Below are 17249 nucleotides of genomic sequence, written 5' to 3'. Positions count from 1 at the left end.
TTTTTTAAAGTGACTAGGAATTTTTAAAAAGGCAGGAGGGTATTTCCTGGGTTGAAAGAAAGTGTGCAGAAATAGTTTTACAAAGAGCCTTAACTTTGACTGTGTTGCATCCAGTTTGTTACTGGAAAAAGAATGATGTAACTTGTAAAACTCATTCTAAACAATGCTTGTACTTCCACCTATCTGGAAAAAGAAAAGGAGATTAAAACATTCTGAAGTTTTTGCTTGACTGTTCATCTGTCTGCAGGCGACTTAGAAGTATTCATAATAGTACAAAAATTATATTTAAAAATAACAGTTTGCTATAACTTTCCTATCTATTGGAATCACAAATACCAAATATACACACTGCCAATAGTTTATATTCATTACATTGTTTCAGGAAGGCTTTAAAACACTTGCTTTGGAAAATGCATATAAGAAGAGAAGTAATATAGTACTGCCCACAAATATATATATATATACTGTCTGAATTAAGTTTATGTGATAGAAGAATCAAACATGCAGTTTTGTGGGGGTTTTTTTGTTGTTGTTGTTGTCGTTGTTGTTGTTGTTTTGTTCTGTTTTGTTTTTTTGTTCAGGATGATGAATAACAATGAGCTTTCTAGTTCTAGCAGCTTTACTTAATTCTGATGCATACACTATGGCTTCTGCTTATTATCACACACGTTCAGTCTCCTGCAAAGCAAAACATGGTATATGTGGAAATATATAGGAAGTCCTCAGTTATTTTCAGTTCCTTCTGTTCTCAAAGCTCGGTGCACTTACCAGTGGCCCTGAATGCTCTATCATGACATCAATAAGTGGCAGTACAAGTTAGGAAGGCACATTTCATTATAGTTGTTCAGATCTGCCAAAAGACAGGAATCAGGGCAGAAGTACCCCTTCCATCCCCCATTCCCCACAGGGAATGTATTCAAGGACTGTGTAAGTGAGGAGCACTCCTGCTGACCTACTCAGTTAACATGCATCACCATGGGGACCAGATATAGACCTAACATAGCCCATATCCTGTACTGGTAAACTCGGAAAATGTAGAAGCTCAGATAACATATAAAATGTAATAGAGACACTTATATATGTAGTTTCTAAGAAAGAAAAAGAAGTATCCTTTTTTGCTCAATTTCTTCCTTAACTGACTCTCCCTCCCTTGCTTTTTTCAGAATCACATCACACAGTAAAAAGTTATTGCAGTGGTTATTCTCCTTATGGAGTTATACTACTGTGTGCTGTGAGCTGAATGAGGCAATGCTGCCTTTCTGACTCTGATTAAACTGAGATAAGCTTGCAGCTCGGATTCTTTGGTCTCCGGCCCCACTTTTGTGTTTGCGCTTGTCATGTGTGATAAAGCTTTCAACCAGTTTCAGTTTTTCATGTTCTTCCTTCAAGAAGAAGTCAACAAGCACACTTTTCTCCTTTTTTATTTGTTCACTGATGTCCTTGGGGATGTCAGGAATCATCCAGTCAACCAAAATACTGAGGAACATCACCAAGTTCTGCAATCAGAGAAACATATGTGAAAGAAGGTATAACACAAAACACTTCCCCTAAAGCAAAACCAAACCTGAACTATAGGTATGATGCACATATCAACCACACTTTCCTGAAGTCACATACTATTATATAGTTGATGATGGCCTTCTTTCAGAAAATCACTAGCATTTGTATGCAGCTCCATCTCGGTGGTAAGACTGATTTAAACGTTTCAGTCAGAATGAAAAAGGGTTTGACTTGGATTCATCAAACAAATGGCCTAAATAGTTAAAATAGTCTTATTCCTTACAGAGGTTCTCAGTTCTCAGTTCTCAACATCAAGTTTGTTGAGGATGGTTCAGAATCCATTACTGAAGAGCAGGATTACTGGAAGCACCTTCCTACACCATACCCATTTGGCTTTAAATGTCTGGCAGGTCATGGTGAAAAACTACTGAAGTCAGAGCAAAGAAGGAGAAGATGGCAATGTAAACCAGGCAAGACTCTCAGACACACTTAGGAATATTGACAGGTGAAAAGACAGGCAGATTTCAGTGTCAGGGATGACACTGATTAAACTGTCGAGAGATCCCAGGTAAAGAAGGAGTACAGAAGGTTCTTGCCATTCAGAATATAAGCCATGAAAGCTAATCAATGAACCAATGAACTTTCCACAGTGAGGGAGAATGTATTCCATTGAACTGTAGAAAGTAACAAAAGATCTCAGAGGATTCATTACTTGTGTTTATTTCTTGCTATGTGTAAAAAACAATGTTTCACAAGCCTAGATAGTATTTATGCGTTGACTCTGAGACAGTCTACTTACTTGAAATGTTCAAGATACTGTGCAGGCTGTCTAACTGCTCTTCCATGAAGGGAGAGAAAATTAAGGAACTGTGCCACGCTGCTCCAAAGGGAGAATATTTGCTGCAGCCTAACAGCACTGCAGAAAGACCAGTGAACTGAGTACAAGCAAAATGTTTTGAGTATATGCAAGCAGAGAAACTCTATTGAAGATGGGCTTATTTGGTATGTGCCTTTCAATCTATTTATCATAATATTCCTGTAAAGAAAATTGCATAGCTTAACAGACTTACCTGAAATAGAATAACAAAAGCCAAGCGAGCAGATAGGACTGCCCAGTACTGTTTAGAAAACTCATACTGATTTTGGGACCAAGGTGGTTCTCTGTAATCTTTAAACCTGTCAATGAAAACAATTCATTTGCCTCACAATTCCAGCAATATTTTACTGTACCAACTACGTTGATTAGCACAATTTTCCAATCACAAAATCTAACAAATGAAAACTTCCAGAAGTTCCCGCTTTAAACTCTATTATGAAATACAAGTCTAGAATTAGAGCTGGGCTATTGACACTGAATGTAACCAAGAACAGAACAGTATTCTAGTGTCAGATATTTGCAGATTTTTCTGAATTCAAAACGCATTATTTATTTTGTAAATTGATCTCAGTATACAGGGGATAAAGTGTTGAAACTTAAGCAGAAAGACAGACCAAGGCTTTCTTAGAGGAAAAGATACAAGCTTGTATTCATCACAACTAAGATCAATTTGGGAGTAAATTATCCAATGTAATATCCAACTCACATCCTTGTGGTTCCTGCCTTTGCATAAATGACAAAAGAAAACCATATAAAAGCCACAAGAAAGACACTTCCTAAAACATCTGACTCGCCTTAGACAAGATAAAACAGAGCCTTAATAGTGCAAAGACTGATGCTTTTAGTATCACCATGTATGAATCATTTGGAAATAAATAGACTAATAGAAATCACAGATTTCTATTAAACTGGAAAGTTTTGCAAATGGCAGGAAATACAGAAAGCAATAAGAAATATGGACAGGAAACACAGTAAGCAGAATCTGGGAAAACATAAATAAAAATAAAACAACTGAAGGATCTTTGAAAGCATAAATGTTGAAAGTATATGCAATAAAAATAGCTTGTAGTGGTCAGCTGGTTGGCAAAAGTTTGAAATATAGCAAAGTATGGCAACAAGTCTGTATTATTTGTGAATGTATCAACAACAGACATAAAAAGACATAAAAGGAACAAACTGATAGGAGTTAAGCAAAAAAAAAAAAAAAAAAAAAAAAAAGGAGAGGTTGAGGAGACCAATTCAACAGAAAAGATTTATGTATTGCTCCACATTGGTAAGTAAAAGTCACAGCTGAAAATTATAACTACACAGAAATTGTGCCCTTAAATTGTTTCTTAACAGAAACAACTGAATGCTGTTCATAGTGTTTGGCTAGGAGTGATGGAATGAATACCACAAAACTCTTCCTGACAGTAGGATTCATTAGATTGTAGAAATGCCTCCATCAGAAGAGGAGCCTTCAGATTCTGTCCACAAGTATTTTTACATATTAAATTATATGTTTACAAAAAATAATCAAACAACAACAACAAAAACTCATAAGTAATTCAGTGCAAAATGCTGGATGTAACTCTGGGTTTCACCTTTTGCAGAAGGTACCTAGGTTACAACCAATGATGCAGAAAAGGAGGAGGGAGAGGAGGAATAAAATTTAGAAGAGGTTTGCTTTTAATTTATGGAAGCAGTACCTGGTTTGGGTTAGAGTGCAGTACTACTCCATGTATACACAGTATCCCAGCATACAAAGTATCCCAGCTTTCATTCTTATCTTATCTTGGGTTTGTATTTGGCCCTGTTCTATGCCTACACTGTGGGATTTCCCCGTGCAATTTTTGTACATGTAATCCCATTTGCTACTCAAACCATTGTAACAGGGTTGCAGTGAGGGCTAGAGGTACTGAATTTAATTTATTGAATTTAACCTGCTTGAATAACAAAGCCAAGGAAAGCTACCAAGTTTGTTGGTCTAGCACTATACACCAATTCCAGTCTTGGAACTGAGCAAAACTTCACCTGGAAATGTCACCAGCTGTGGTGGGTTTTCCATTTAATGTATTTGGAGATTCACAAACCATACAAGTATTGCAGAATATCAGATCCTGTGAAAATGTCACCTGGCCAAGTGGGAAATTCTGCTGCTTCTGATGCTGAATCAGCAGTCAGCAGAACACTAGCAAATGATTAATGGTGAAAGGATGTGTTGTCAGAACTACAGAAAAGATATGTGGGTCCTGGCTAGCCATTTACCTTTTTAATTATTTTATAGCATGAAAAACTTTAATAACATAGGTCTTCAATTCTTTGCTTTTAAAATACTTCATTCAAAATGTATGCTATAGGGAGCAAACAGCTGATGCATTTTACAGAGCAAAAAACTCCAAACTCCACTTTAAAAAAAAAAAAAAAAAGTAATCAATATAATTTAAGAATAGATTGCAGAATAAAGACAGTTGTCTTGTTCACCATCTTCATCAGTGACCTTGATGAGGGGATAGTGGCCACCCTCAGCAAGTTTGCTGATGTTACAACACCAAGAGGATTGGCTGACATGCCTGAAGGCTGTGCTGCCATTCAGTGAGACCTGGACAGGCTGGAGAGCTGGGCAGTAAGAAACTGAATGAGGTTTAACTAAAGCAAGTATAGAGTCTTGCACATAGGGAAGAATAATTGCATGCACCAGTACAGGCTGGGGGACGACCTGCTGGAGAGGAGCTCTGCATAGAGGGACCGGGGTGTCCTGGTGGATGACAGGTTGGCCATGATCCAGCAGTGTGATCTCATGGCCAAAAAGGCCAATGGCATTCTGGGGTGCATTAAAAAAAGCATGGCCAGCAGGTCGAGGGAGGTGATCCTCCCCCTCTACTCTGCCCTGGTGAGGCCTCATCTGGAATATTGTGTCCACTTCTGGGCTCCTCAGTACAAAAAAGACAGGGATCTCTTGGAAAGAGTCCAGCGGAGGGCCACAAAGATGGTGAAGGGCCTGGAGCATCTCTCCTATGAAGAAAGGCTGAATGAACTGGGTCTGTTTAGCCTTGAGAAAAGAAGACTGAGAGGGGACCTGATCCAGGTCTATAAATATCTAAGGTGTGGGGGGCAAAGTAGTGAGGCCAGATTCTTTTCAGCAGTGTGTGAAGACAGGACCAGCCAGAAACTGGAGCATAGGAAGTTCCGCATGAATGTGCGCAAGAAGTTCTTTACGGTGAGGGTGACAGAGCACTGGAACAGGCTGCCCAGGGGTGTTGTGGAGTCTCCTTCTCTGGAGATATTCAAGACCCACCTGGACGCCTACCTGTGTGACCTGGTGTATGGAACCTGCTTTGGCAGGGGGGTTGGACTCGATGATTTCTTGAGGTCCCTTCCAACCCCTACAATTCTGTGATTCTGTGAAATGCACACTGAAAGTAGAGAGATGTTGGGGAAGTTAAGTGAAGACAAATGAAGAAATCAGGCATCACTTAGACAAAAACTGATATGCAGCCAGAGGTAAAAGAAATATGCAGAGAAAGAAAGAAATAGTTAACAAGTAGACTGTCATGAAAGAAAGACAGAAATAATCAGAATTGTGGGTAGGTAGTTGGAACAGGAAGTGAATCTAATCTAAATAAGCTGATCTGTTTAGTTTCCTTTTTAAGCCAGTGTTTAACTAGAAATTGAAGACAGCATTACTGAATCAATAGGAAGTAGTGTTTCATCAGTGCAGAGGTATGTAAGAATTGTTCAGGGAAAACGTTAGAAGCCAATACTGATCACTGGGTGTAGGTGAGATGAATCCCAGAACATTAAGGAAAGTAATTATTTCAAAGACATTTAATAAATGTGCTCAGTATTGAAACAGAGTTATGTTAAGGGAAAAGTCCTTGTAATGACCCTATTTTCTGCATTTTTCTTTTCAATGTAACTAGAATGTTTTTATGGACTCCATTATCATACCTAATTATAAAGATTAAAAGGACTAGAGTTATATCACATAACATAGCAAGGTTTGCTTTTAACTTGCCTTCAGCTATTTTGCTCTGAAAAAAAAACAAAACACAAAAACACATAATACAGTGTGTCAGATTGGTGCTACAGTAACGTTTATTTGGAAGCAGCACTAAAGAATTCACATCACTGTATAAAATGCTGCTCAAAATATTCAAGAATGTATTCCGGATTTTTGATGAGAGCTGTTTTTGGTTTGCTGTTTGTATTTTTATGATACCTTAATCTCAGGCATTGCCAGTAAAGAGAAAAATTCAGCCTTATTTTGACCACATTTATCTCTAGAGATCACAGAAATCTAAGAGGTCCACTTGCTCCCAACATACTTGCTAGAAGCAGTGTCATGGTTTTGTAATTTTGCTGTCAATATTCCACATCATAACATCATGTGCAGTATGGACCATTAAAAACCCGAATACTCAGTTCTCAGAAGAAAACTATGTATCCCAGAGGATGTCACAGCCAGAGATAAGTCATGGGAGGAGGACATATATAATCTCGCTCCCAGGCTGGAGTTCTCTCTCTCTCTCGGACTCTTGGGGAGTGAGAAGCATTCCAGCCATGTCGCCTGGAGTTCACAGTAGGCCTCTCGGTTTTCTGGGACTCTCTCTCTCTGTTTTGTTTGATTTATTAGCCTCAATCATATTGTATTATATTGTGTTATCTTGTATTCCGATATCATATTTAGTAAAATAAGTTTTCCTCCTTAGATTGCCTCCGCTTTTCTTTTTTCCCATTCCCCTTCTCCCTTCCTTTTCGGGCCAGGGGCCCTATGGGGTGGCTGCCCCCTGTCACAGGCACAAGTAAATCTAGGTAACCCGTGACAAGCAGAAAAACAGATTTCTTGGTTATGGGACAGAGAGTGTTGCCTGTGTCCTGGCACACAAGTGATATACCTCATGATTTATCACAGTCATAGTTCCATACAAATTTGTGACTTAGGTAAGATGCAAATGAGGTGGCTGATAATGCAAAACAATGAGTGGATATCTTTTCATAACTCTTTCCTGGTAAGGAAACAGAAATACTCTCATAGTTGTTTCTCATTCAGAGTAGTATGTGGGTGTATTTGCAATCTATTTATTTATTCATTAAATGGTATCACAGACCTGATATTCCCAGGTAGTGACTACTTTTCTACCAAGTGTGCATTATTCCTTTCTCCCCATATTTCACCTCCTCCATTAAACACACAGTAATCGAAGAAGTGAATTTCCAGATACACTGGTAGAGTCATACTCCAGAAGCAGAGTCCAGTGACTGAGACCAGGTAAGCAGCTGCAAAGTTAATACAGCAAAGTCACAACAAAGTAAGAGGTTCAAATGGATGAAGATATTTGCTGAAGAAAAATACACACTAATTCTGTAATACAAGTTAAAATGTGCTAAGAAGTGAGAGCAATGAAGAGCTATACAGTCTTACAAGTGGGTGAAACAAGTATAGAGATGCTGCACACTTTCATGCTTAACGCAATGCTAAGCAGTAACTCAGCAAATACTAACACAGGAAATAGCAGAGCTCACGGGAACAGAAAAATGAGCAGAGAAAGAGGAGAGCCCTGAAGCTTAAGATGTTTTACCTTGTCTACCACAAGTACTTTTATCTGCTGGAGAGCTTTTTTTTCTCTTTTTGACTGCTCCCAGCTCTTATCTGACCACATAAGAAGCAGCACAGATTCCTTTACTGAAGTTCCTATGACTGGGAATGAATTTCCTGCTCTGTTCTTTCCTTAACCGCCTAAAAGTTAGTAATCATATCGATGTGCACTCTCATCTAGCCTTTGTCTGCAGTCAAAGTAGGTACATTCTATAGGGAATCTTAAGAGAGGTACCCAAGATAGAGGGACAGACTTCTCTCTGCATTTACTCTGCCTCCACTGACCATGAAGGTAATGGAAAAGAATATCTTCTGTGAATTACAGCCAAGTGAGACAAATACCACTGCTTAATATCAGTGTGATCCTAAGCATGTTTATATTTTGCCTGTGCAGGAGTGGAAGATAAGCATATGCAGACTACACCAACTTCTAGATTTTCTTCTCACAAATCATTTCATTGAAATATTTAATATTTTATGTAAGATGGGTATTGATTTGTAGGCCTCATTAAAAATTTCCTTCCACCCCATCTAAAGCAATTTAAGCAAAGCTCATTATTTCCTAAGAAAATCAAAGAATCATAGAATGGTTTGGGTTGGAAGGGACATCAAGGATCATCTAGTTCCAACTCTCCTATCATTTGTAAGTTAGTAAGACACTAGATCAGACTGTCCAGGATACATCCAATGTGGCCTCGATTGCCTTCAGAGATGAGGCATACAGAACTCCATAACCTGCTCCCATACCTCACCACACTCTGAGTAAAGAATTTTTTCCTAAAATCTAATCTAAATATCCCCTCTTTTAGTTTAAACCCTTTGCCCTTTGTCCTTTTACTACTGGACTGTGTAAAAGTACTGGAAGACCACAATAAGGGATCTCTGGAGTTTTTTCTTAACCAGGCTAAACAAGCCCAGCTCCCTCAACCTTACATCATAGGAGAGGTGCTCCAGACCTCTGAACACCTCCATGGCTCTCCTCTGGACCCAATCCAACAGCTGCACATCCTTCCTTTACAGGGGGCCCCAGGCCTAGACCCAGTACTCAGATGAGGCCTCACAACAACAGAGCAAAGGGGACAATCACCTCCCTCTCTTTGTGAGCCACTCTTCTTTCTACATAGCCCAGGATAATGTTGACCTGGGCTGTAAGAGCACAATGCTGGCCCATGTCCAGCTGTTCATCCACCAGGTCCCTCGCTGAAGGGCTGTTTTCAATCAGAAAGATTAGAATGGTAAAAATTGATCTAGTAGCAATTAGATACGTTGTCTTAATTCAGAAATGTGCAATCATATAGAAGGAAGAGAACATTTCTATCTACTTCAGTAATCTAGTTAGAATATGATCCCTTAGATAATCAATGAAAAGAGGTAGACTGCCCTGGAGAGCAATTTACAGAACCAGAGCTGGAAGCCTAATTACAAAGTAAGTTTCTCTCTTTGCTTTAAGATGGCTGCTTGTTTCTGTCTAATTTTAGAAGAGTTAACTCAACAAGTAAGACAAATTTTATTATTTATTCAGTTATTGAATTGAAATGTATGGGTTTTTGTTGTTGTTGTTGGGTTTATGTTTTTTTTTTTTTTTCCCTCCAGATTTTTTCCCCTCAAGAACTCTAAGAAGAAAAAGCCTTGGCAAGACAGAAAAGTGCACTCTATTTAGCTTCAGTTACAAGCCTTCCATGTCACACTGAGGGTGTCTCTTGAAGATTTGTAGAAGAGATAAATAGTCATAACTTAGCTTCAATCCTATTAAAATATCTGTCTGCCTTAGAGATCTATATCTACTCTCTAAATATAATTTATTTTAAAAGTTATGGATGCAGAAATATATGAATCACTGGAAGTAATAATGGGAGAAATCTATCTGTATATTGAAAACAGATTTGTCAGTGAGAATGAAGTCAAGTAATGACATGGAGAATTCTGAAGTTTTATTAAGAAAACACTCAATTATATCTTCAGTAACTAGCAGTATTTTCTGCTAGTATCTCAGGATTCAATTAACATATATTGCAAGGAAATGTGCATCTGATGTGAATTTCACCTGTAAAATTTGTCTCATCATTCTGCTCTTCTTGGTAGTTAGTTGTTCAACCCTGCTTTGCCACTGATTTGAGAGAATACACTGACAGATTTTCAGAATCCCACCTGTTTTGCACTGTAGTCAAAATCTGATCTCTGAGTAAGACTGTGCAATTAAAGCAGGAGACCCAAAATCTGAGTTGGAGAAAGGTTGGGAAACATAGAGGTGAAACTAGCTTTGGGACTAGGAGAGTTACAGATGTTTTCTGTCAGGAATATCAAATTCAAATTCCATGGCATATATCAGGAAAAAGAGAGAGGATGTACAAGAACCAATCTGTGTGTCACAACAAAGGATACAATCTACATCTGTGTAATAAAAACTATACAAATTAAAGCTCTCCTTCTAAGGGAAATGAAAGTGGAAATTCTGCAATGATTTCTTGCAACTGTAGAAGTTAATACAGTGTTCCAAGTGCATCCAAAAGGAAGGCGTGCCAGGCTGTTGACTGCAACACTGACCATGGGGCTCAATTCTGGATAGCCTTCAGCTGCATCGCCTTGAAGCAGTTCCTGAATTCACAGATATTTTTATGGAAAAGCAAGGCTACACTGAGTGTTGGAACTACTATAGTGATTTCTCTTATAAACTGTAATTGCTCCATAAGTATCTCCACAGTAAGGTTTTCTGCTCTTCTTGAAGAGTAGTGGACTAGATATTTTCAACGTATTTATTAGAAGTTGGCCCTTGTTTTCCCAGCCTGAAAAGCTGAAATTTAAGTATAAGATCTGTATATAGGGAACACTGCAGGTTTTAAAGATAGACAGAGCATACTGAAAACTCAAATCTCATAAAGTAAACACTGAGCTTAACAAAGAGAAGGGAAGTCTGGTTCTAATTAGTGGGAATCTAGTTTAAAAGCTGAATTTTGTCCTTAATGAAAATTGTATCATGCACACATATGGAAAGGATTTTTTATTTGATTAAGTCTGCAAAATTGTATATTTTGCCTTCTAATGTGTGGAAAAACCCATTCTAAGCACCTCCTAACACTGTGAGAAATGTCTAAAAGCAGTATTCTTAAAACTGCCTTTTTAAAAACACAAATATTCTCAGTTCCCACTTGGGGAAACTTTTGTCTGTCGAAAGAAATAGAAAACTGTCAACAGAAGCACTTACCTGCAGAATAAAATGTTCTGTGCAAATGGAGAGTTTTCTGGTTGTGTTCCAGCCTTGAGATGACTGACATTGAAGTATGAGAGTGTGTGATTGATGAAGCCATGCATGCTTCCATTTTGACTGTATGTATATTGATACATAAGGCGTGGAATGAAATCAGATGTGACAGCAATTACAAAAGCCTGATACACACACACAAAAATAAATGACAAAAACAGAAACAAACAAACAAACTAAAAACCACAACAACAACATGGTGAATATATAATGTGTCTCAAATTAATTCAGGTGATAATTTTCATGTTCAAATAAGTTTGGAACAGTGAAGTAGTGCAAGTGGAATGGACAGATGTTGTACAGAATGGGTGATTATATAAACACACAGTGATTTGCTTTGTGTCTCCAGGAGAAGGCCATAGTTAGGGAGGTGATATTTACCTCAGATCATACAGTAGCAAAAACAGCTAATACCTTGTACATTTTTCCAACTTTTTTTCTCCTTCAAGCCAGTAGAAGCTTTTTATAATATAGCTTTAAAGTGCAAGACATAATAGCTGGTTGGTATATTCTGAAGCATAACTTGGTATTGTTACACACTGTCATCTCTGTTAAACCATCTGAATGTAAAGTAGTCAACCTCTACTCTCCATTCTGGAGCAGGACTTAAACATTTGGCATCAGTGGATCTCATGCTGGAATAAAACTAGTAAAACTGTGAGTGCATCAGACAAATGAGTATCTAGATCATATTAACAAGAATTCATCAGATTTGTTCAGAGCTACATGTTGCTAAATAGTTCTGCATCAATATTATACAGATACAGTAAAGAAGGAGACCTGGGCATTCAATATTTTTTTTTCATATTGGGCTCAGACATATTTAAATTTGTCAGCAAGCAGTGATTAACTGATATTTTAATTAAATTTAATAATTAAAATTCTCAGAATGTGTTTGAGACAGTAAATAATCAAGGATCATAAACTGGCAAAGAATATTCAACTAAAACCAAGAAGTTGCAAAACTTTGCTCATCTAGCACAGATCAGTTCTGGAAAGCCTGAAACCTATGCCTGACAGCAACTTCATGGGTACGTGCAAGGCTGCCCAACTACCCTGCCTGCAAGCTGCTAGTGCCCTCAGTGAACAATCTCAGTGAACCCACACCAAACAACTCTGCTTCTCTGGAGCTGCCCAAGTTGTGATGACAGCTTAAAAACTGATACAGAACACTGCTGTTCTGGAAGCTATTTTATTAAATAAACTACACAGCACCTCTGCACACACATCCTCTTAGTAGTGACAATCAGCTACGTTTCTAAAGTGCTTTGAAATCTATGGGTCAAAAAGCCATAGTGTTAAAACTACACTCCTTTGCATGAGTTTTTTTTAACCTTAAAGTATACATTATAATTTTTTTCTTAAGAAGTACGTGTAGAATATTAAGCATAAAAAATCTGTATACCAAACATATAGGTATTCTACACTATTATATATGTTAAATTATGGCAGAAAATGAGTAGATCTTTATCAGCTCTCTGGAGTGTTGTCTGCTTATATTCCATTCATACAAAGTATTTTTAATTACTCTTCTGTCCTACCTAAGAGAAGTATATAGAAAACGAGGTGAGTGAATTGTCATCTCCTTCATAATTCAGATCCTGTTTTATGATTTTATGATACTTTATATCATTTAAGAATCACTTTTATATTATGTTAGAAGGATAACATAAGCTCATAAGATCATATACTTACATTAATGATAACCGAAAGCTTTCCAATACCACTCAAAATGTTATACCAAATCCCTGTAAGTGAAAAACAGAACTTAATAAGTGGTTTCAATTTTTTTAAATTCCCCTCCCCCCACCCACCCCATTGAATACTTGGTATTCTCATCATTTTAATGTTTTTCCATTACTTACCTATATCTTTTGCTCTTACTGTGTCTGGCCTCCTTAGTTCAGTAACAAACTTCTTGGCATCAAGCCGGACTTCTATTATATTGTTCAGAAGAGCAAAGAGTGGTGCCAGAGGAAAGGAAGCAACGAAGAGCGTGACAAAACCAAACTGGATAACTGGAAGAGAAACATGTATTTTGAAAAGAACTGGCAAACATAACTGACAGTAAATTGTTGGGGAACTTTGTGGGTGACTGTATGGGAAACTGTTGATCACAGCCTGAACTTCTGATTAACCACCTGAGGCAAGCAATGAGTCGGCTGTAGGAGCACAGGTGAAGATAATTCAGCTGTGCTACTGGAAGGAGTGGAGCTTGGATCCACCTCTCCCAGATCTCATTTAAAGGCTGACTACCACTAAGGCAGGATCTCGTTTTCTGGAGATTACTCTTTTGTGGAGTTTACTGTGAACCTTCAACATTGATGAGTATTTTCAATTTATCATAGGTTATATTTCTATCACAATAATCTTTCATGCAAAACATCTGTTTAACCTCCATTTACCTATTGACTGTAAACTGTACAGTGATTAAAACCTGCAACGCTCCACAGCAGTATATATTGGAAAGCAAAGCTATGAAAGAGATGAAGGTTTGTCACTGTGTTTTATGAGTAGTTCTAATAATCCTCTGGTATTATATCAATACAAGCCAAAGTAAATACTAAGTTTAATAAAGAACAATGAGTTTGCAGTGTATTCTGATTTTTCTATATAATTGACTGAATGTGCTACTACTATTCATCCCCAGTTTTTGCCTGTAGGAAAATAATACTTCGGTGAATATCATTGAGGAATGATACATTAGAGGAGGACATCTACCGTGTCCTTATTTATTCGCAGCCTCTTTTATAGAATTTGGTGGCAATATGATAAGAGCAAGAAGACAAATATTTTTGTGGGTGCATGAGACTGTGGTGCCATAAAGCATTTTCCTCCTTAATTGTGTTGATATCCACCAAAGATAAAGTTCTGCTCAAAGTTTTAGCAAAAGAGAATTCTATTGCAGTATTACTTTTTTCTAGATTTGCAATTTCGGGTATAGTAACTAGGGATTTTAAAAAAAGGACTCATCTGCTGGCCCTAAAAAAAACAGGTAGTATTGCCACAAGTGGAACCATCCTGAGTTCTCTGTGCCTACCAAAACAGATGTGCAACTAATAAGCCTGGCTTCTTCCATAGGTTGAAAATGAGCAAACAAAATTAAAACCCCTCTCACTTTGGAGTGAGTTATTTCTTTTGCTCTGCTACCAGTAGCACAGGTTTCAGCTCAGCACCAACTGTATAATTGTATATTAAAAAAACAAAAAACAAAACAACAACAACAACAAAAAACAACAACAACAAAAAAAAAAAAACCCTAGTTTTCTGAGAGAATTAAACCTGTTTTCTAGGACATAGGGTAACTTGTCTTTATGCAAACTGTCTTCTAAGTAGCTGAGGAACCAACATCACCCTGTAAAGCACAATGCTGACAAAGCAGTGTTTTTCTGAAACCTCTCAGTGGTCTAGAGATACTGTGAGAATAATATGGTTTAAAAAAAAAAAAAAAAAAAAAGTTCTTTCAATGAAGTTTCTTCAGGCTTTTGGGTGGGTAGAGTATCATTAACTTGTCTTTCAGTGGCACATCTGGGCGCATAAAATCAAACCCATCTGAAGGAATTTTTTTTATCCATAACTAGAGTTTAGAAAGGGCCATTAGTCTTTTACTTCAAGACACTGAGACAACAAGCTGCCTAAAAGACTCTTCTTTAGTGAAAAGCAGGAGGCATGAGCAGTGAATGTTACTTCTGAGACTGGATCGTTGAGTTGTAAAACTGATACACTAAAATAATGCAGTACTTCAGGGAAGTGAGAGAGGCTTTTATTACCCCAGAAAACGAGTGAAGAGTAGAAGAGGAAGGGGGCCAAAAATATGCTGCAAAGTAATTTGAATAAAATTAAACAAAGAAATCTAACAGTAATTTACACCATGGAATTAAATAAATAGCATTATAAAATAGGTATTAGTGTGTCCAAGGCACTATGTGCTGTGGCATTTTTTCATCAAATTCCCGTGTAAGATCTCTCTCCACTGTAGGAGAAATCTGTTGTACTTTTTGTAAAAGTCATGACCTTTCATAGCTTAAGTGTTTAATTTAAAATCCTTCTCTTAGGCATGGTAGTAGCAGCCTGAAACCGATTTAAAAAAAAAAAAAAAAAAAAAAGCTTTCTTCTGGATCTTTTCTTACACGCTTTCTCTTTTGTGTGTGCAGGCTGCAAGTCTTCTAATTTATTTTCATGTATTTCTCTTGCAAGTGACAATATATATGCATGGTAAAGTATTATCTCTGTCTTATATATGTCCTTTTGATTTTCATTCTCATTGCTTTGCTTTGAGATAGAGTATATCCTAACATGAGAGAACTTCAGTGGATTGGTTTCTGAGCAGAGGGTTATATCAAAGGACCCTATGCAGAGAGGCAAAACTGTGATTAAACTGACAAAGTACTATGAGGCACAGGGTGAACAAGGGAGATCCAGTCCTCTCAAAGTGGGAAGAGAAAAGTTCCTGATATGAAGCAGCTCTGATGCTGTGTAGGTAGAGACATGAGTGATGGCAACCAAACCTCTATACATAAAAAAGCAACTGTAGGCAGTGGGGTGACCAGGAGTGCTGTGAAAAGGACATGCAGACAGGACATGATGTGTCAGTAGGGTGTGATGCAGCAGTTTGAGCTACAGCTAATGCAGGGAGGGCACAGTCCTCCTCCCCAGTGAAGAAGCCAGTCCATTTATCCCTCATTGCCTTCTTGGTGGAAGTAGACAAGCCATGTTCTCCGCTTGGGCAAAAGTCTTTGCCAAGAAGGCTGTAGCAATCCAGACTGAGTACCCACGCAAACATGTTGTCATGCAGGTTTCTGGCTGAAGGGAATGGCTGAGCCTGGCACAGGTACTGGGAGGTAGCAGCTATATCACCTGCATACAGTATGAACAGGTGGATGATCTTCATGGTAGGACAACTAAAGGAGGGCATAGAATAATTAAGGAGCATCAGAAAGTGAGATAGTCTAGAGCCATTCCTCAGTATTCCTGCAAGAAGAGGGACCAAAAGTATACTTCGAAAGTAGTGGTGAATACCCTACTCTTTTGCCACCAGGCAGAAGAGACAAGGAGGAATGGAAACTGGCTCTTGCTTGGGGTGGAAGGTGACCCCCTTCCAGCCTACCTCACCATCCCAAGTTCCCTTGCATAAAAAGGTATGGAGGATTCAAAGGACAAGTGAGTGAGGATACTAAAGAAAGAGCTTTCCAGTTTGAAGCAGTGAACCCCACACCAAGAGACAGTCCCTTCCAAGAACAAAAGAAAGGCAATTGTAATAGATGACTCCCTTCTGAGAGGGGAACCAAGGGTCTGCTATGCAGCTGGGCTTTACTCACAGGGAAGTCTGCTTTGTCCCTTGTGCCCAGATCAGAGAAATCATAAGGAAGATCCCTTGCCTAGTACAGGCCTCAAATCATTACCCACTCTTTGTATTTCAGGTAAGCAGTGATGAAGTCAAGTGGAAAAGCCTGAAAGCTACCAAGCGGAAATCTCAGGCATTCAGGTGGTTAATTTATGGGTGCAGAAGTTCAGGTGGCATTTTACTTGATGTCTTTGGTAGCAGGGAAAAATACTGAGAGGAGCAGGAAAACCCACCTGATCAATGTGGTTGAAAGCTGGTGACTCTTTGTTTCTTTTGGTCATAGGGCAGTTTATTAGGCAATAGGTCTGCTAGCGACAAATGGGGTCCATCTGGGTGAAAAGAGGGAAAAGGATTCCAGCCAGGAATTGGCACAGCACATTGATTAGGCTTTGAACTGCATTTGAAGGAGGAAGAGGTTAAGACCAGCCTTATTAGGGATGAGCCTATGGGCAAAATTTCAGTATCAGAAGTGATACCAATAATCCAGCTGAAATGCATCTCCACCAATGTCTGCAAAATGGGCAACTAGCAAGAGGAAGCCATTGTGTGTCAAGAAAGCTATGACTTAGCTGCTGTCACAGAAACATGGTGGTATTATTGCCATGACTAAAATGCTGCAATGGAGGGCTATAAGCTCTTCAGCAGGGATAGGCAAGGAAGGAGACGTAATGGGTTATGTTAGGAAGCATTT

General features: G+C 38.3%; 1 protein-coding gene across 2 annotated transcripts in view; it reads right to left on the bottom strand.

The window, feature by feature from the left end:
- Positions 1 to 82: 82 nt before the first annotated feature.
- Positions 83 to 17249, bottom strand: part of ANO2 (anoctamin 2) — a 105211-nt gene continuing 88044 nt past the window's right edge. For both annotated transcript variants that reach the window (XM_032440933.2, XM_085522232.1), the window contains 5 exons: positions 13080 to 13232; positions 12910 to 12962; positions 11158 to 11339; positions 2571 to 2676; positions 83 to 1496 (listed from right to left, as the gene is read on the bottom strand). In XM_032440933.2, the coding sequence (XP_032296824.2) occupies positions 1215 to 1496; positions 2571 to 2676; positions 11158 to 11339; positions 12910 to 12962; positions 13080 to 13232 (776 nt within the window). In that variant the 3' untranslated portion in view covers positions 83 to 1214. The remainder of the gene's footprint in view (positions 1497 to 2570; positions 2677 to 11157; positions 11340 to 12909; positions 12963 to 13079; positions 13233 to 17249) is intronic.

The sequence above is a fragment of the Coturnix japonica genome, chromosome 1, assembly GCF_054131305.1.
Source record: "Coturnix japonica strain WE chromosome 1, WE-NBRP24, whole genome shotgun sequence".
In the NCBI taxonomy this organism is placed as follows: Eukaryota; Metazoa; Chordata; class Aves; order Galliformes; family Phasianidae; genus Coturnix; species Coturnix japonica.
Note: the sequence above shows the minus strand (reverse complement) of the source record. Positions and strands in the feature narration are given on the sequence as shown.